The sequence below is a fragment of the Micropterus dolomieu genome, linkage group LG10 (genome assembly GCF_021292245.1).
Source record: "Micropterus dolomieu isolate WLL.071019.BEF.003 ecotype Adirondacks linkage group LG10, ASM2129224v1, whole genome shotgun sequence".
NCBI classification, from domain to species: Eukaryota; Metazoa; Chordata; class Actinopteri; order Centrarchiformes; family Centrarchidae; genus Micropterus; species Micropterus dolomieu.
Window position 1 is genome coordinate 17,551,246 of NC_060159.1, and position 18,450 is coordinate 17,569,695.

At 40.4% G+C, this 18,450-nt stretch overlaps 3 protein-coding genes across 8 annotated transcripts in view; 2 read left to right on the plus strand and 1 right to left on the minus strand.

The window, feature by feature from the left end:
- Positions 1-3,569, plus strand: part of LOC123977963 (protein eva-1 homolog A) — a 93,364-nt gene extending 89,795 nt beyond the window's left edge. For all 3 annotated transcript variants that reach the window (XM_046061051.1, XM_046061052.1, XM_046061053.1), the window contains 2 exons: positions 218-388; positions 1,513-3,569. In XM_046061051.1, the coding sequence (XP_045917007.1) occupies positions 218-388; positions 1,513-1,892 (551 nt within the window). In that variant the 3' untranslated portion in view covers positions 1,893-3,569. The remainder of the gene's footprint in view (positions 1-217; positions 389-1,512) is intronic.
- A 598-nt stretch (positions 3,570-4,167) lies between these two features.
- On the plus strand, positions 4,168-10,661 carry efhc1 (EF-hand domain (C-terminal) containing 1). Of its 3 annotated transcripts, none has more exons than XM_046060867.1 (10): positions 4,168-4,364; positions 4,972-5,193; positions 5,292-5,579; positions 5,716-5,865; positions 6,385-6,571; positions 8,904-9,133; positions 9,225-9,365; positions 9,626-9,839; positions 10,101-10,253; positions 10,369-10,661. In XM_046060867.1, the coding sequence occupies exons 1-9, from the start codon at positions 4,299-4,301 to the stop codon at positions 10,235-10,237; spliced, it is 1,635 nt and encodes a 544-aa protein (XP_045916823.1). In that variant the 5' UTR covers positions 4,168-4,298; the 3' UTR covers positions 10,238-10,253; positions 10,369-10,661. The 3 variants fall into 3 exon arrangements, with proteins under 3 accessions (XP_045916823.1, XP_045916822.1, XP_045916821.1); XM_046060866.1 differs by having other exon boundaries at positions 10,390-10,661; XM_046060865.1 differs by lacking the exon at positions 10,369-10,661 and having other exon boundaries at positions 10,101-10,335.
- Positions 10,662-10,899: 238 nt separating this feature from the next.
- Positions 10,900-18,285, minus strand: tram2 (translocation associated membrane protein 2). Of its 2 annotated transcripts, none has more exons than XM_046060869.1 (11): positions 18,102-18,285; positions 16,127-16,190; positions 15,731-15,837; positions 14,436-14,552; positions 14,254-14,312; positions 13,879-13,963; positions 13,644-13,714; positions 13,383-13,487; positions 13,032-13,175; positions 12,243-12,400; positions 10,900-11,933 (listed from the first exon to the last, which is right to left on the minus strand). In XM_046060869.1, the coding sequence occupies exons 1-11, from the start codon at positions 18,219-18,221 to the stop codon at positions 11,857-11,859; spliced, it is 1,107 nt and encodes a 368-aa protein (XP_045916825.1). In that variant the 5' UTR covers positions 18,222-18,285; the 3' UTR covers positions 10,900-11,856. The 2 variants fall into 2 exon arrangements, with proteins under 2 accessions (XP_045916825.1, XP_045916824.1); XM_046060868.1 differs by having other exon boundaries at positions 15,731-15,840.
- Between the last annotated feature and the right edge of the window lie 165 nt (positions 18,286-18,450).

Consider the following 18,450-nt stretch of genomic DNA (forward strand, 5'->3'; position numbering starts at 1 on the left):
TACGTGTGGTAATGAACACACTCCTTGTGAGCATATGTATGTGGGTCTACAGATTTTTATCTCGTGTAGTCATGTTCTGTCTACAAATGAAACTTTTCAAAAACGTCTGTGTCTTAATACAGAATCGAAATGCTATATGAACGACTCACTTTCCTCTTAGAATATAGTCTGCTTTGTGTTGTTAAACTGAACTTTCCTGCTCTGTTGTCTTTTACAGATAGGAAGAAGGTTAGGGAGACAAACCCCAACGAGGAGAAGTTTTCAGAAACAGGAGGAGGAGGAGAAAGACCTCTACGGCCCAGAGGCATGAATCCCATTATCAACTCCACCTCTAGCACCAAGATGGCCCTCATCAGCAACGCACTGGCAGCCTACACTTACGTATCAGGTAGAGCAACCTTCATAAAATCTTATGTGACATCACATGTGTGGTACACATGTGTGGCATGCTATCTTTTGGTAATATCCCCCATTTCCTTTTTTCCTGGGACTGAAAGGTGGATAAATGTGGGCCAGAGGAATGCAGATGTTAGGCGGAGATAACGACTACATATACACACTCTGTCACCTGCTTCAGCCAGGTGCTAGAACCGACGCTACAATAGTTTCAGTGTTTTGATACTTCCTGTTTTATTACCTCCCACTCAAATAAACAGTTTATACATAGTGAAATACATAGTTCATACAGTCAAATAAGCATACACTCCATGCACTGTAATGTGTAATGGAGGGTAAACCTATGTAAGGTTTTCTCACATTTGTAAGCTGCAAATCAAATATTATGATCTGCATTTATAGAATGCCTTGTACTGAGGAATAGTAACACCAATCAAAAAAATATATGACCTGTAAGTGTGACTAAACTGAATCTGTTTAACACATGTGTTACTAATATTTGCAGTTAGGCTCTTTTCATGTGGAACATTACAATTGTCTGAGGGTCTAATGTGTGAAAACCTCAGTAGAAATGAATAGAAAGGTACTGAGCTGAGTCAATCTGAAGGCATGGTTGAAGGGTGTTGCAGTTACATTAAATGTGAGCAACCAGTGGGATACACAAGCAGTGACTGCGAAGCAGGCCCCGAAGGATCACACCAAAGTCTTAGATGGACGGAATACAGTAGGTGTCATTTTGGTTCTGTCAGCAGTGAAAGTAAAATCCCAATGAGAGGAAGAGCAGCTTAGTCTTGTCCATCTGGAGCTTGAGGTGTTGGGACATATTAACCAACGAGAGGAAGGAGAAACATACTACATAGCCGGGTTAGCAGAATTTGATAGACATTTTGGCGAAACCAATGGATCATGCTGGGGAAGTGAGTAATATGAGCTACAAGTCTGCAGCCAATGTTCATTACAGTGAGTGAGCCATCAAGTTAAATATTTTAAAACAGAGCAGGCTGAGAAGGTCAGAGGAAAATACCAGACCCAACATCAGTAACAAAGATCCAATAAAATGTTTGACATGTTTTCTGTAAGAAATAAACTATTCTTGCTCTTTCTCCCCTATAAAAGACCACCCAGAGAGGGCAGCGCTCTTCTTCGTCTGCGGTGTGTGTTTGGGCCTCTTCCTCACACTCTTTGCCCTGGTGGTCCAGATCTCCTGTCGCACTGACTGCCAACCCCGCCAGCGGCCACCTGCCAAGAAACGAGCACGCCCTGCGGACTCGTCCTCCGATTCCAGTGACTCGGACTCAGACTGGGACAATACCTCAGACTTGTCAGCACGGCGGCACCGGCGATTCGAACGCACACTTAACATGAATGTGTTCACGTCAGCAGAAGAGCTGGAAAGAGCGCAGAGGCTCGAGGAGAGGGAGCGAATCATCCGAGAGATCTGGATGAACGGGCAACCTGACATCCCCGGGACACGGAGCCTCAATCGGTATTACTGAGGACTGCTAAGGGGCTTTTTTGTAGAAAGCTTGCTTGAATTTAGGACGCACTTGGTTTAGAAGGGGCAAGAGACATGGCCCTTATGAAGCTTTATAAGCAAGCATGCAAAAGCAACTCCCACTGATGAGAACAGTGGAAGGTATTGGAGAGTTGGGAAGAAATTCCTCCCTCGCTGCTGGTTTGCATATTCTTCTGGGTATCATAAGCTATACCCCATTCAGTAAGAGAATAAGCTCCACCTGTGCATGGTAAGCTCACCTTTTAGCTGCCTCTTTCTGTCGGAAGCGAGGGGTGAAAGGTTACACTGCCTTGCCTGTGACCTCAGCAGGCCTTTTTGAAGTGGGGATTTATGGGTTAGCTGCCTTAGACACACATTGGTCTGTAGCGACTACATGGTGGCTGAAGGACCAAGGCCTCAGATGGGTCTGTTTTATACAGAACGTCAGGCAGCTGCAAGACTCTGACACTTGGAGCTTTATGCTCAGTACCCTCCAGTATTCAAATGTGGACTTTACAGAGGGGCAGCATTAAGCAGAAAAAAGTACTGGACAGTGGGACAATGTAAGACAATCTTTCCACAGTGAATAACCATGCTGCCTTTTGAACTTTATAAAACCAAAATATATTTTTGGGGGAATTCATCTCAACCCTGAAATCTATTTTATAATTTAATAGTTTATTGTTGTGTATTTTTGTTCTCAAGTATGGTTTATTATGAGATATTTTTATACTTGGCGAAGGTTGTCTGGCACCTCAGGGATGCAATCCTAGTGTTTCTGTGTTTGGTTGATGTACTTTCTTCCTAAGAAGGGGATCGGCCCATTTAAACAGCTATGTCAGCATTTAAAGAAAGAATTACAAATATCATATAAAGAGCCTCAAAGAGGCTTGGTGATTTATCCTTATTTTTGATACAGTATGTTTAATTCATAGTGCTGTGCCTTTTCTAGCTATTAAGTCACTGTTGTCACAAGTGCAGCTAGTGTATAACTCAATAACTGGTCAAATGATTTGTTCATTGGATATCCCAAATTTTCTTGTCATATATGTATTCCCTTTTATCATTACTGTTGCTTTGCTGAAGTGGAGTATGTGTAAAATCGCAATGTCTCTGTTACACGTTGCACTTGCTGTCTCTCTAGATCTAAATGTAATTTGGTACCAGTGAATTTGCTAGAAATATTTTTTCTTGTCCTCACTCATAGAAAACGGTGCAAATTTCAGGTCATATGTCAATCGTGCCCTCATTTCAAAGATGCCAGTGGTAAACCAGATGCTTGTGGTATTCGCTGCTCATGGCCATCTGGAGAAGGAACCAGTGCTGACAAAAGGTTCACAGTGGACATTCAAACTGTGTCTCTTAAATAATGTTGCCAGTTTAATAAATAAGCTATTGTCAATCCAGTTGTGTTTTGCTTTGCCCTGGATTCGTAGAAATATCATCGTAGAAATAATTATACTTTTCAGAAAAAAGCTTGGTATTTTCCTGACTGAGAGTTTAATTGAGAGTACACAGGATATATTAGGGTCATGCACATAAGGACTGCCACTATATATAGCTTTTATAAAGACAGTTCTTGTGTTTAAATTTGAATGGGATTACGATGTGCCAATAGCTGGTAAAGTGAGACCAAAATATGACTCCTGCGCTTGGAATAAACTGTGTTCAAAAATAACTTGTCATCTCTTTTGTTTCTCTTGCAAATTTTCTTCTGATATTATGTTTTGCATTAGAAATGTCACTTCAAATGTGCACAATGCTTGTATTAGTCCACTTATGCACAATAGTTATTTAATAGAACAAATATATAAAGCAAACACACTGTATAATGTCATCATGAATTCACAAGTGTGTGATGACCTGTTGGCAATTCTATCAGTGGGATTTATTGTTGTAGCTCGCCCCCTGGTGGTTAGGTTATCTCTTTAGTTTGTGAACAGAGCATAGACTGTATATAAGGTACAGAGTGTATGAATAAAAGTCACTCACTAATAAAGACGTTATTCATAGTAAATAATTTTCAGGTATTACTGCTTGAATTGAATGTAGCACGTAGGGTAACGTTACTCGACACAGAAATTTACTAAATTAAAACAAATTGATGTTATAGGGGGTAACTTATGCTATTCTCAATTCAATCCTTTTTTAATGTTTAGCATTTTTTTTTTATCAATCTGGCTTTGTTTCCTCGGGTTTAAACTTGAATTTCTTTTGGTTGTAGTTTTCAGAAACATTTGTTTACTTTTTTTTAAACGCTCTTTGAAATTGTTTCTCTCGTGCCGTTTCCATGGATACTATAAACTTACCACGGTCGTGCAGCTTTACAACAGGTTTCAACAAAACCTTGTGAAATCCACAAACTACGAAAATAATATACGTACTAGACGTCAAGACTAGTTTAGCAATGTCTTGGAACTGGAACAGCCATGGGTTACCATTTTTACCAGGATACACTTTTCGGGACGTAACGGTAAATATGTCACCTAAAAATCTAATGTTAGCTAAGTTAACTTAGGTCCATTATAATGTTCTTATGTTAACCTCACGTAACGTGAGGCTTTAACGTTTGACTGTAAGGTACTCGCAAGACAATGTGCCCTTTCCATTTCTGTTTTCCCTGCATTCCTCCAGTCCTTTTCTCAAATAATTGGGTCGCAGTTTTGAGTGATATAATCAGGATTGATTTATTTAGGATGCTATTAACGTTAGCTATAACGTTAGCGTAATTGCTGACTTATTGCCACAGCAGAGGGACATTAATGGCTCGAAGTCTTAAATTAATTCTCAGTAAAAATTTCCGAGATAAAATTCTCTTTTGGAAGTGTTTATTCCAAAAACATTGTATTGTATTACGTTATCATGTACAGGTTTAACTATGATTCTGTAACGTAACGTCATCTAACATCTAACACTTTCTGTAGTACAGTATTGTGTTGAACTGTGAGCTCACATAATAATTGATATTTGAGTGTAGTAGAGCTTCAGTTGCATCAGTGTTGCAAATATTTAATATACCTATTTCTATTGTGATTTACCAGAGCTAATTTATTCCCCACCTCAATGATATTTCTCTGCAGAAGTCAGCCTTCCATCGCAGCCAGACACTGGACTATAAGAATGGCTATGCTCTGCCCCGTCGCCCCACTGTGGGCATTGGACAGGATCCTCTTTTATCAGTGCAGTTGATCCAGCAGGAGATGAATGAGTTGTCCTTTGAGACACCAGACATTACTTATGGCTCCTATGACCAGAGCCTAGCCGAAGACTTCATCCCAGCTCACGTGGCCCTTGACAAGAAGGTACAGTAATGCCTAGATTTGTGTTTTCAGATCAGATTTTTGTTGCTGTCTCAGTAACTCCTTGTTTGTCTGTTCTTCCCCACCCTCTTTTCTTGTAGGTGCTGCGCTTTTATGCTTACTTTCAGGAAGATATCCTGTATTCCCCTGAAGAGGAATACCGCGTGCGCCCCGTGGTCATTTACTACTACCTTGAGGATGACAGCATGTGCATCATTGAGCCCATGGTGGAGAATTCTGGGATACCACAGGGGAAACGGATCAAACGCCAGCGTCTGCCCAAGAATGAACGTGGCGAGCATTACCAATGGAAAGACCTCAACCTTGGCATGGACCTGGAGGTGTACGGGATCAAGTACCACATCACACAGTGTGACGCTTTTACAAAGGTACACTCACCTGTGTGAATGCTCTCGTTGAGCGTTATAGATCTTTATTATTTTATCTGTGTCTGACACAAAATTATGGATATGTCGTTGTAAGTATACCCTGTCTCTGTCTGTGTCTCTCATTCATCATATAAAGGAATTCATGGAAAGTGAGGGCATTGTTCTGAACGACTCTGAGCCGATGCCTGTGGATCCTTATGGCAAACGTCGCAAACACCCTCAGCCTTCCTTCACAACACCCCCTGACTTCGATCGCATGCACCAGTTTTTCACCATGGATCGTAAGGTAAAGGAAATTCTCTCTAATCAAAACTCACTGGGTAACCATTCCAAACCCTAATCTGGACTCCTAGTAACAGAGAGGCAGGAGTACAATAACATTTCCTCTTCAAGCTATTTATAAAACAAACATGATCTGCTTGTGTAGTTTTTATCCCTGCCATGATGTTATATAGTTAGTAGCGTGCAAGTAGAAGAATTAAATAATATTTAGTGTAAATAAGACACACCATTCACACCACCACTATTAAGTTGGGCATTGTACATCTGTTACATCAACTAGGTCTCCTAACGTAGTCTTATTTAATTTTTTGGAGAAGTTCATGTTTCTTCAACCTAAGCCTTTGAGAACTTGATCCTTTGAAAAATGCAAAGTCAACCTAAAAATAAGTGGAGTCGAAACCACTGAAATGTTTCGTTTGCAATGTCAATACAAATTTGCATTGTCAATCAGGTGTTTGCACCCTGAGATTTTGCATTTGGCATACCAACTCTGGTTTCAGGCTCTTAATCTCTGCTTGGTCAGGTGCTGCATTTCTTTGCCCTTTGGGACGACACTGACTCTCTGTACGGGGAGACCAGGCCTGTAACCATCCAGTATTTCCTGGTGGATGACACAGTGGAGATCAGAGAAGTTCACGAACCCAACAGTGGCCGGGATCCCTTCCCTGTCCTGATGCGCCGACAGAAGCTGCCCAAGAAATTCAAATCTGGTGAGGTGCAACACTGTGTCTCTCAATTTTAGCTTTATATATAATTTCATTGCTCCGGCTTCCTCCCACCGTCGAAAGACATGCGGACTAGGTTAATTGGTGACCCCAAATTGTCCTTAGGTGTGAGTGTGAGTGTGAGTAGTTGTTTGTGTATGTGTGGCCCTGCGATGGACTGGCAACCTGTCCAGAATGTACCCCGCCTTTCGCCCGATGTCAGCTGGGATTGGCTGCAGCCCCCTGCGACTCTGTACGCAGGATAAGCGGTTGATGATGGATGGATGGATGGATGAATAGAATTTCATTAGATGTGTGCTTTGGTCAGGTATCTCTTTGCATCAGTCACATACAGTGAAAGTGAACTGAAGAAACTGCCTCTTATTTTGAAACTAACTTCACATGAACAATGCAATTGAAATCATATTTCTCTGCAACTGAGTATTGCTTATAATGTTTTTGTAAACTATTTTATGCACTACACAATGTTCATATACACTATAATTATGGTGAAACTTTATTTATACAGCATGTGTCATACAATAAGATGCAGTACAATGTAACAAATTAACATTAATTAATAATAAAATCAAAGATTTTTCAAAGGTGACAACAAATATTTAAAAAGACAAATACAAGTTTAGAAGAGACAACATAAAATATATTTAACATCAAATGAACCATAAAAAAGTACAAATAAATACTAACATGCAATAAACACCTTTTTAATCAACTGCTAAATAACAGTAGGGGAGAGCAGGGGTGAAAGTACCATTTTTCAGAAAAAAATGATTTTTAAAGATAATGTTTCAGACAGAGATATATTTTTGCTGTGGTCACTAACTCACAGGTGTGGTCAAACACTATCAGGTGTTATTTTGTACAAATGTAGAACGACTTATGTATAATTTCACTTTAAACATAAGTGGCACATTGTTACTTTCGACCCCATCAGCTGGGACAAAAGTAACACAGCAATACAAGCTACATTTTTTGTGTTACCACCCTTGTATTTAATAAATAAACATGACTGTGACCTTGTTAATGTGTAACTGCAAACATCTTTTGTCCTTTATCTTTAAAAATGTAAATGTAAATTACATTTTTATTTTAATTCATTATTATATAATTATTATTATTCAGTTTCAAAAGTAACCTGACAGCCCAAACTTGAATTGTTTAGAATATTTCATATTATATTAAGGATATATTATAAATATATAATATAAATATGCAAATGTGTGCACCTAAAACAGGGGGGAAATGGAAAGATGGACATTGTTTATGAACCTGACATGATTAAAATAAAATAAGACTTTACTGATCCTGAACTGGTAATATTTGCATGTTGCAGCAGTTTCAGAAACAGTGAAAAAATGAAACATAATTTAGAAAGATAAGACAAAAATGAAAATAAACAATAAAATTAAGATAAAAATTAAAAAGCTATTTACAGAATAGGCCTATACAAATTTCACATTTTGAAATGAATTTAAAGTTGTTTTAATAAGAACAGTATGAGTGATCTGCATTTTGAGTGCTTTTTACTGACACACTCCTTAGGAGACAGGCCAAAATAAATATCAGCCGCTCTATTAATATAAGCATGCAGCTTCCTTTCCTAGTCCAAGGAGAAGACTTAATAATGTGATCTGTACCTGTGGTCTAGTCTTCTCCCCAATTATCTCTGCCCTCCTCCTGCATTATCTGAACTTTATCAGCTGACCTGAGACTGATTGAGATGTTTCTAATAGAGATGTACAGAAACGCCTTCTCATAAACATCTGGCTGAATCAGGCCTCTGTCTTTCTGACCCACGCTATTGGCATATTCTGTTGGTATAATATGACATAAAGATATTTTAATAAATGCTGCAACACACAGAAAAGTCACCACATTAGCAGCGGGACAAAAGAAACACTTGTGGTCAGGTTTAGCGGGACAAAAGTAACAAGTGCTACTTTCGTCCCGACAGGAACTCTTGACATATAAACACGATTTATTTTTATACTGAAAAACTCTGACAGGGCAAACTTCAGGGTGTGTTAAAGCACTAAATAACCTGTAGATTAATCATTAATGTGACACGAGAGACACAACTTATAATTTGAAAAACAGTACCGCTTCAGAAATTTACTTGCCGTGTTCGAAAACAGTTTTCCAAAGACGGCCGCGGGAAACGATGATCAAAATCATGCTTCATCAAGGGTTGCGTGCTGAAGGTGCTGTCACAGCTTGGACTGCGAATGCAGTCAGGGCTCTGAGAAAATCGCCTTGTTACTTTCGTCCCGTGTTACTTTCGCCCCGGTTTACCCCTACTGTTCTTATTTCTTTCCAGAGGCCTTTCCCAGCTGTGTGCTGGAGGTTTCAACAGAGGAAGTGGATGAGTACTACTCCCCCAAAGACTTCCAGGTGGGTCAAACGATGAAGTTGCTGGGCCGTCGCTTCCTGCTGTATGACTGTGATGGCTTCACTAAGGAGTATTACCAGAAGAACCACCCTGACACGGAGGTGAAACCCGTAGAGTTGCCAAAGAAGATTAACACGCTTCAGGAGAAGAAGAAGAAAGTGAGAAACTTTTTTCTGTCTTTTGTTTTCCTTTACAAAACTATATCATGTGTATTGCCTGAGGACAACTCTATGTTATTTTTGTTTACAGGAGGTTCCTCCCTATAATGGTTTTGGTTCACTTGAAGACTCTCTCCAGAATTGTTTGTCTTTAATTCCTGAACCTCCCAAAAAGAACATGCTAAAGATGCTAGAAAACAGCCACAAAGTGTTGCGCTACAGTGCCACGCTGGTGAGTCAACATGTGTGACGGTGTGTTTCTGCTGCTTCTTTGACTAAACCTTCGGAGTGATGGGTGGTTGGTCCAAAAATGAGATCAAGTTAGCCACTTCTTATATGAGCCTTCATAACCCAGGGCCTAACTCTGGGTTCAGAACATGGTAACAGATGATGTAACCCAGGAAACATGTTTATTGATCGACCAGACATAATTCAAAGCCATGAAACACAATTTGTCTCTTTGTTTGAGCTGTCCCGTTATTGACATTCCAGGACTCCCAGAATCCCAAAGATGAGGGCCGACATTTCATACTGTCCTACTACCTGTCCAATGACATGATCAGTATTTTTGAAAAGCCCACTCGTAACTCTGGTATCATCGGTGGCAAGTTCCTGGAGAAGACGCGCATCCCCAAGCCGGGCTCTACAGTGGAGAACCCTGAGTTCTACTCACCTGCAGACTTTGCTATTGGAGCCACTGTGGAGGGTAACATTCTCAGTTTAACAGCCTGTACTGATTCTATTCTGTCATAGTTTCCAAAAGGAATAAATACTCAGAAACTACAGCATCTTTTATTGAAGAAACAGCAATGTATAGATCATGTTGCATGTACCATGCCATGAACCATGTCTTTCTAGAAACATTAAGCTGTATACGTCATTATATTTATTTTTGAGTAGGGGATCAATAGATAATACACAATACAAGCACACTACATCTTTCTCCTCTTTCTCATCTTTTTATTAGTTTTCAGCCACCGCTTTGTGTTGACCAATGCTGACCACTATGTGCTGACATACCTGGAGTCTTGCTCAAGCCAGATCCCTTCTCAGACGCTGCATTCTTTGCGCCAGAAGCTGGGTGGTGGGACGGCAACTAACTAGCTAGCAGACAGAAATGGTAAAACTCAAATCAACCATTCAGTAACACATGCTTCTCTAGAATTGTCTTCTCCGGAATAAATTTCTTCCTGTAGGTGTAACTTTTTTCAAATCTTGGACTTTTATTTGGACAGTTTATTTTCATTCTTTATTAGGTGATGATGCAGCAGAGCCATCTTCCTGATATCAGGGGAAGGCTGGATTGCCTCAAGTGTTTTCCCTCCCCACTAGACCACTAGAGTATAATCAAAGCCTTTGCAGAATGTTTCTTAACTGGACCTGCTGCAGAAAATGTGATTTGTTTGGCTAAATCGGAAAGGTTCTTAAAATGTATTGTAAAATGTAAAATATAACTGTTTGGTGTTGGTGTGGTTGACCTCAAAATACCCTTCTTATATTTGACAAAAATAAACATGAACACACATGAGCCAACGGGGCCAATTAGGGGTTCAGTATCTTGCCCAAGTCGACATGCAGACTGGAGGAGCAAACCGCCGATCTTCCGATTAGCGTGCAACACGCTCTACCTCCTGAACCACAGTCTCCCCATGTTACAGATGGGCAATCAAGCAAGTTAAAAGCATACTGTAGGTGAAGGGGGTCTACAATGTGTGGTGCCACCCTTGGTCGAGTCCACCTGCACTACCCCATTCAGAATTGGCTAAACACACTGCTGTTTACAGTATTATGAAAGAACACTGGAAATGTAGAAAAACTATTCTATTTAATTCTGCATGCTCTTGTCTCAATTTACCAACTGGCAGTGCATGCATTTTCTGTTGCTGCAAACTAGGACAGTACAAAGGCCAACAGCTGAACATTATGTATAAAATAAAAACAGGGAAAGTGACAATAGAGGGGTCCACACATTATTTCAGAAAAATGCATTATTTAAAAAAGAAATTACCAAAACAATTAAAAGAAAAAAAACAAAAAAAAAAAAACATGGAATGGCATGCGGTAATATCCAACATACATACTTGATGCTTATCTGTTAAGTGACCAGTGACAAATGTAGACAGACATAAATCACTGGCCCAGGTGACCACTCTCTTGGTTTGCCAACATCACTTCCCTAATGTGGTAAAGGGAGTGTGTTAAGGCCAGCGTACAGAGCTCATATCATACCATCTCATCTGTAAGAGTTTTCTGCTTCAATGGACCAGATTAGAAAACAAGCAAAGCCGGCTCAGTGGGTAAGAGCTGAAAACAGCTGCAACATCAGACAACACTACAAAACAATACAGTACTTATGTATGAGGATATGCATCAACACATTCAACGCTGACACACGGTTAACACGTGTGCGGCATCCTGTGTTCACTTTACATTTTAATCATTCTGCATACAACGGTGCTCCTTAGGGTGGGATAGAAGGCTGTGTGGATGTATAAAAAATACTGATATGATGAGAAGAGTAAATGTCTGTTGGGCTTGAGGGGTTTCCTTGGATTTTGTTATTCCAGCATTCAAGCCTAAGTCTGTAGTGACTGAGTCCTGTAACATCTCAGGACATACTCAACAAGAAGCTTGATGGCCAGTTGCCACCAGCTTCCCTGTTGTGCTGATGAGAAACCTTAGCCGGGGCTAAAGCCGCTGTTCAGGCCAGTCAGTGTGTTGTCTTAGGGGGATTTGAGTTTTTTGGTGCGAGGAGAGGCTCCGTTCTCGGCTTTAAGAACTCCGTTTTCGTGGTGACCAACTAGCGGGAGAGACAGAGAGGTGAGTAGTCAGGATCTCTACTAATGCAGCACATAATCAGAGTGATCAGGACAAATCAAGAAAGCAGGGAATGATGGGAGAGAGAGTGTGAATTTTTTGTTTTGGCAACATTGTTTACCTAAACGTTCATGCCAATAAAGCTAAAAGAAATGAAATGAGTAATGATACAAGTCACACTCCTGAAAACTGTAACACTAAGAAAGAGTTGTTGCCCAAGTCGTCTGTAACTATTTATTAGGAGATGATGTCAGTGTGTTATAAGACATTTTGGAGCTGGTGGTACACTCACGTGAGTCTCTCTTCAGCGGCCGTAGGACTTGTTTTGTGGCAGTCTTCTTGCGAACGGCCTGTTCGTGTCTGAACTCCCGCCAGCGCTTCAGCTGGAAGCGGATAAACTTCCAGAGGAGCCAAGATTGGGTCAAACATACCAACAGTAGAACAGTCATCCTGAAGGGGCCCAAATACAAGAAGATTAGTCCAAGTGTGTGATTTGGAAAACGGACCTCACATTGCGTGCTGAATTAATTAATTTACTTTGTGGCCCTGGTGTGTGCGTTTGATAGTCTGAAGAATATTTGTTATAATATATTTTTGTTTTCTCAGGGTTCGACAGTAACGGTTGCCCACAGTTGCCCCATTTGCAAACCGATTCAATAAATCTGCTATTTATGTTGCCTTTGTCTTAGAGCAGTGTGCTGCTGTCACACTTCATCGCAAATAATAGCACTAAAATTAAAACTGGAGTAAAAAAGTACTACTGTATATTCAGAGATATCTTGAAATAATGTTCTTACTAGTCATACTGTAACTGCAGGTATAGTGTATTATGATTTTGAAACATCAAACCCCATTTTATCCATTTGCAGAGATGTGTTTTTACGTGAAATTAAATTTTCTATCAATCAGTGTAACACTTCCTGGCTACATCCACTGTGAATTTATGTTGTGAAACAATAAAACATTAAAAAGTAAACACTTTTTTATGCCCACTAACTGTATTCATAGTTGTAGAGTAATAGCAGTGCAACAAAATTAATCATAATCCAGACACATTGGACCATTACCTTATCATCATTACCTTATCAATACAGTGTTGAAGTTACCCATCTCCAAGTCCAGCCCCTGGTTCTCAGCACGAGCCAAACCAAACCCGACAGCCAGGAACATCAAGGTCAGAGTGACCATCCGTGTAAACACAAAGCTAACCGCCCACATATCAAACCTGAAGCACGACACACAGCGAACATGTAGTCAATAAAAAAAACATGCTGAGACAATTTCAGTATTTGTGATAAGAAGATGTTAATAAATATTTAAGTCAAGTTATGGTAAGACAAATATTGGGATGTTTTCGTCAAAAGTCACACCAGTGGGCTTGACTGCTGACAAAAAGAATGGCAAAACCATTAAGCCCAGTGAGGTTACTTACATTTTCTGATGATTCTCATCAGTGAAGTAAAAGAGCCTGGCAATGTGGAAGCCCAGCTCTGACACATACTGAAGAAAGAGGAGTACCAGACCCACACGACTCATACTATACGAGAGAGAGAGAGAGAGACGGGCAGGTGATAATATTAGGTAACATCTGATTCAGTTTCAAACCTTTTTCTTTTATTGCTTTTCTCACTATACATGCATTTTTCCTTGACAAGCAGGTTTTCCTAAAAAAGGCCTTCTGCTGGAGGCTTACTTTAACAAATAGGCTGCAGAGATGTGCAGCAGATACAGGCAAATGTACTGGAGCTGACGAGAAATCTCCTCCTGAAAAACAAACAAAAGCTTTTATTTGCACACCGTAGTTTCAAATCCTGGAGCCAGTTCTTTTTTCTTACTCTCAGTCTGATGCAGAACATACACAATCTGACACACACACACACACACACACACTCCAGAATACCTCCCGTTCCCAGGGCCTCCTTACTGACCTTGCGTACTTTCTGGAAGTAGAGCTCTGGCAAGGCATGGAGCCAGTAGGCCAGCTGAGTGAGGTAGAAAAACTTCACCTGAAACCTGGACCAGAAGGAAAGGGGGAGAAAGGGGAAGAAGGAGAGAGAAGTCAGTGCGATTTACACCCCTGCGATGGTGCAACTGTTAAATAAAAAAAAACCTTTAAGAAACATGGTTAAGTCAAATAAACCAGCAAGGTGGCTTTAAAAAAAAAAAAAATAAATAAAAATAGAACATACACTTTGAAAGCAACCCTAGCACATGGTTCTATGGATAAATGGAGTATACGTGGATACTAAAAAATATATGTAATGTAAATACACCACTGACAGTTTGTTACGCATCAGTCATACCTGAGGTGTACATGGGGATATTTCTCCCAAAGGCTGCTGGGATGCAGGAGATAGCCCTCCTGTGCAAATAAAACCGAGAACACATTGTTCGTTAGTGCACAGTGCGTGATATGTTTTCAGAATTTGACTCATCTAGGAAGCTGTCACTGGATACAACATGCTTTGAAAAAAATCTCACTCACTGTTATGAGGATGTAAAAACTCCACACACTCGACACCAAGTGAAATACACACAGTTGACCCGACTCATTAAACTTGGTGTTCTTGCTCTTCGAGAGGTGGAGACGCCGGTTAACTTTCTGCAACGTGGACAACACAAAAGGATCATATGACTGCAGTCGGATCCACTGAGAATGGGTGGCATGTTGACAGCGTCATTGTCATTCACAAGGAAGTGTCACGGTAACACAAATAACTGGGACAAGAAAAGACAGCAAATACTATTTATGGCTGCTGTTGAAAACCTTCCTCTGAAGAAGTATTCCTTTCAAGACACTTTGGAACCCATGGTGATGATGCTAAAATAAAACATAATTCCTCCTCACTGGCCTATTTCTAAACAATGACACAGGGGCTCATACTTTCAGATGGATTAAATGCTGCTTTACTCTTCCTGTCTCCACAACTCTATGCTAAGAGAACTGGAGCAACGTCATTCTGTAAAACACTCAGCATGCTGCTCTTGTGTTTTTTTGATGCGGTATGTTTCAAACGGTTCTGTTTAAAATGTCCTTTTAAACGCCAAAAAGTGCAACTGGATGCACACACCACAGAAAAGTATGTATCTTCATATACATGAATACATTCATAAAAAGCATACTCATACAGAGATATTTTATGGTTTGTTTCAGGTTTGTGACTGCAAAAAAGGACAAAAAATATTGAATTCTTTATTTTCCCTACATTTGATGGAATATCATAATGCATGTATATGCAGTGAATAATATTAATAATATTGCTGATAACTAATTTAGGTAACACTTAATTGTATGGGTCCGTCATTTCTGAATTATTTCCAAAAAGTTACATGGAAAGAACTGTGTCATTTAGTACAAATTATTGGGGAAATATTGACACGGCTACAATTATTATTCAATATTAATTGCTGCATAACTTAGAGTATTTAAGTCTGTGCACATCAGATCAAGCTGAACATGCAGAAATGAGAAATTGGTGTACAATTCAACAAATATGGAGAATAAGGGTTCTAGTTATGAATTAATAATAAATGGATTAATTTCATTATTTATTCATAGTTTTACTATATACGTTGGTGCCCAGGATGCCATTTGCAATATCTGTTGCCTTTTCTTGCCATTTTGTATCTGTTGAAAATAATCAGTATGTGTTGCTGAGTATTTCACTGTCAGACCTACAGTAAAACTGCAGTATAGAAGGACCTCTTTGTGAGATATCTACTATATGCCTCCGCTTGTGGCTCACTGATGGTATGGTGCCTCCATGACTGAGTACTTACATCCAAAAGATACTCCTGCACCACTGCATGGAGGATGATGGCGATGAAGAAATAGAAGAGGATGGTGGCACAGTCCTTCCATCCATAATGGTACAACGTCACCTCTCCTTCTAAGCACACATAGGAGGGGTCAAACACACACACACACACACACACACACACACACACACACACACACACACACACACACAGCACGTTTGCAATCAGGAGGTGTGTTACACATCCTGGAGCAATGTAAACTGTTTTTGTAATGTAATTCACAATTCAATGACAGTGATATGATGATGCATTATGCAGGAGCAGAAGTTAAACTGTGAAATGTATGACCTGTAGACAGCTCACAGGTTGTGAATTAGAAGGAGCATTCAATAATAATTCCTCAACTGCACTGCATACCTGGTGATAGTGTAGTGACATTGTACTGAGGCTGAATGAACAGTATGGCCGTCTTGGCTGTCGCCTGGAAATTAGACAAGATGGTAATTAGCAACATATTTCAGTGAACCTGTCTGAATGCAACCTCAAGTATCATCAAAGTATGCATGGGTGTTTGTGACGGTTGTTTGTGCGTGCAAAGCTTTTCTGAATATATAATGTTGTCTGTCAATCCTCCCCCGTGGCATTATAATTGCCTGCTGGGAGCAGAATTCCTCAAGCAGTGCTGCTGAAAAATCTGTCTGGCAAGACAAGGCTTGCATTAACCTGGGATGTGGAAGAGGCAACAGCAGAGCCTCCCAAATTATTTTATGTCAAGCATCCCCATAAGAACATGCATTAGACCAGTGTTTACCACAACGCAATACCCCTGTTCACAGGTTGCATGTGTCTACAAACTGTGACTGGCATCCAACAGTCCAAAACCCACATATATTCGATATACAACTATATTTTTAAAAAAGCAGCAAGTCCTCACATTTGAGAAGCTGAAAACTGGTTTTAACACTAAGATCAAGATCAAAGAAATGTCTTCAAAACGAACAACATCTTGTGTCTTGCAACTTGCCAACCCTCACATTTATCTTCAACTCCTGCTGGAGGTCCCATCAGGTTGGGAATATGATGGGATTATGATAACATTTTGTTTTAAGCAATCTCATTTTTCTAGATTTAACTTGGTAGCCTACATAATGATTATAGGGTCTTCCTTACTGAGACCCCTCAAGGGCCCCTGTTGGTCCCCTGGCTCCAGTTTGGGCACCACAGTGCAACAAGTCACCAGTCATCCCTTGAGCGCCGAGGTGACCTGTCAACGCCAAAATGTCAAATTCAACACAAGCTTTAGCACTGTAGTTCCCTTTTCCGAAACGAGGAAAATTAAGGAAATCCCCTACTTATTTTTTACTCGGCCAGCTGTGTGATCACAACCAAAACAGGGTTCCGGATTGAAACGTTGCTATATTCTCAAGCGGAGGCCAAGCGGAGGCCTTGGGGGGGGGGGGCTGTTCCTATGTAGGATAAGCTAGTGAGACGCCTTATTTATTCAGTCACTGTACATGTCAGTGGTGAAATCCCTTCGGGTAAAAGAATGCACTCTTTCGTTAAGCTGAGCCGAAGGCAGCGAGCTGCGGCGGCTGAAAGATTGAGACGTGGCAGTTAACAACCTTTGTCAAGCCCGCGACGAAGAGGGGTACAGCTTCCGTTACCACTTTACAAAATAAAACTCTTCGGTGTCGGACGGGTGACATACTTCAGTCTCAGCAAAAAGCGGCGCTTTTATTTTGAATGCTGTAACCGCTTCCTGTATTATTTAGGTTCTCTGTGGTAACTGACAAATGTTGGACTCAAAATGTTGCAGCGGACTATCTTTGCTGGAAACTGGAACAATTCTTTGTCTGAAGGGTAAAACGTGAATTCTAGGAAGCAAATAAGCTACATTATGTTGTTTTCCAGTAATTTAGCCACGTATGAATATGCCAACATATAGGAGTTTTCAACTGTATCCCGGTTTAAGAAACTCCCTTTGGAATTAAAAGTAACTTACGAAGAGCAAGACACAGAAAACTTTACAGATGTTAAACCAGCTACAAACGCGTACGGTTGCAGTTTATAACTTTAACTTTCTGGTTTCAGCTGCTTTCTGGCTCAATTTAAATCACACGTCGCAACTTGCGAAGAGAGCCAACATTCATTGTTCACAAAACTTACAGCAAGCGGGTAACGTTACCGTCGGAACTGACGAACGTTAACGTTACACCGATAGAAGGCTCGGATGCAGTCAAACAAGCAGACGTTTTTACAAAGCAGAACACCATTTCGACCGAATAATACTTAATTTGGCACCACGTTACATCTTTGAATGTGCAGCTGGCTTGCCATCTTAAAACAGCTGAGCGAGACGAGGGAAGAAAAAAAGAATCTGAGTTCATCTCACCTCAAACATCAATCCGATCAAAACAAAAATCACCAAACTGAAGACGATGTCGGCATGGTTTTGAATTAAGAATTCCTGGCTGAAGAAAGGGTAACTCTTGTTTCTCCGGCGAAATGCCATGTCAACTCAATGGTGTTTTCCCTGCTATTTTATAAATCTGAATTTTTCTGACTGCGAAGTTCAGTTAACTTTCTCGCATATGTGCGCATGCGCGGCTTCTTAAAGGGCGAGTGCCATAAATACCTTCTTTGAGCAATATGAGGCCATTTACACAATGAGTTCAGTCTGACATGACAAAAGAGCATTTCAACCTGAGTGATCATGGAGCATGCACGTGTTAAATGCTCGG

What these genes read in the sequence shown, in the direction of transcription:
- efhc1 (XM_046060867.1), top strand. Translation starts at nt 4,299, where the DNA reads ATGTCTTGGAACTGGAACAGCCATGGGTTACCATTTTTACCAGGATAC. An exon ending in ACACTTTTCGGGACGTAACG is followed by an intron (nt 4,365 to 4,971) that starts GTAAATATGTCA and finishes ATTTCTCTGCAG; the next exon opens with AAGTCAGCCTTCCATCGCAG. An exon ending in ACGTGGCCCTTGACAAGAAG is followed by an intron (nt 5,194 to 5,291) that starts GTACAGTAATGC and finishes CTTTTCTTGTAG; the next exon opens with GTGCTGCGCTTTTATGCTTA.
- tram2 (XM_046060868.1), bottom strand. Translation starts at nt 18,221, where the DNA reads ATGGCATTTCGCCGGAGAAACAAGAGTTACCCTTTCTTCAGCCAGGAA. An exon ending in TGCAGGAGTATCTTTTGGAT is followed by an intron (nt 14,553 to 15,730) that starts GTAAGTACTCAG and finishes TCCACGTTGCAG; the next exon opens with AAAGTTAACCGGCGTCTCCA. An exon ending in TTCAACACTGTATTGATAAG is followed by an intron (nt 12,401 to 13,031) that starts GTAATGATGATA and finishes GGGCCCCTTCAG; the next exon opens with GATGACTGTTCTACTGTTGG.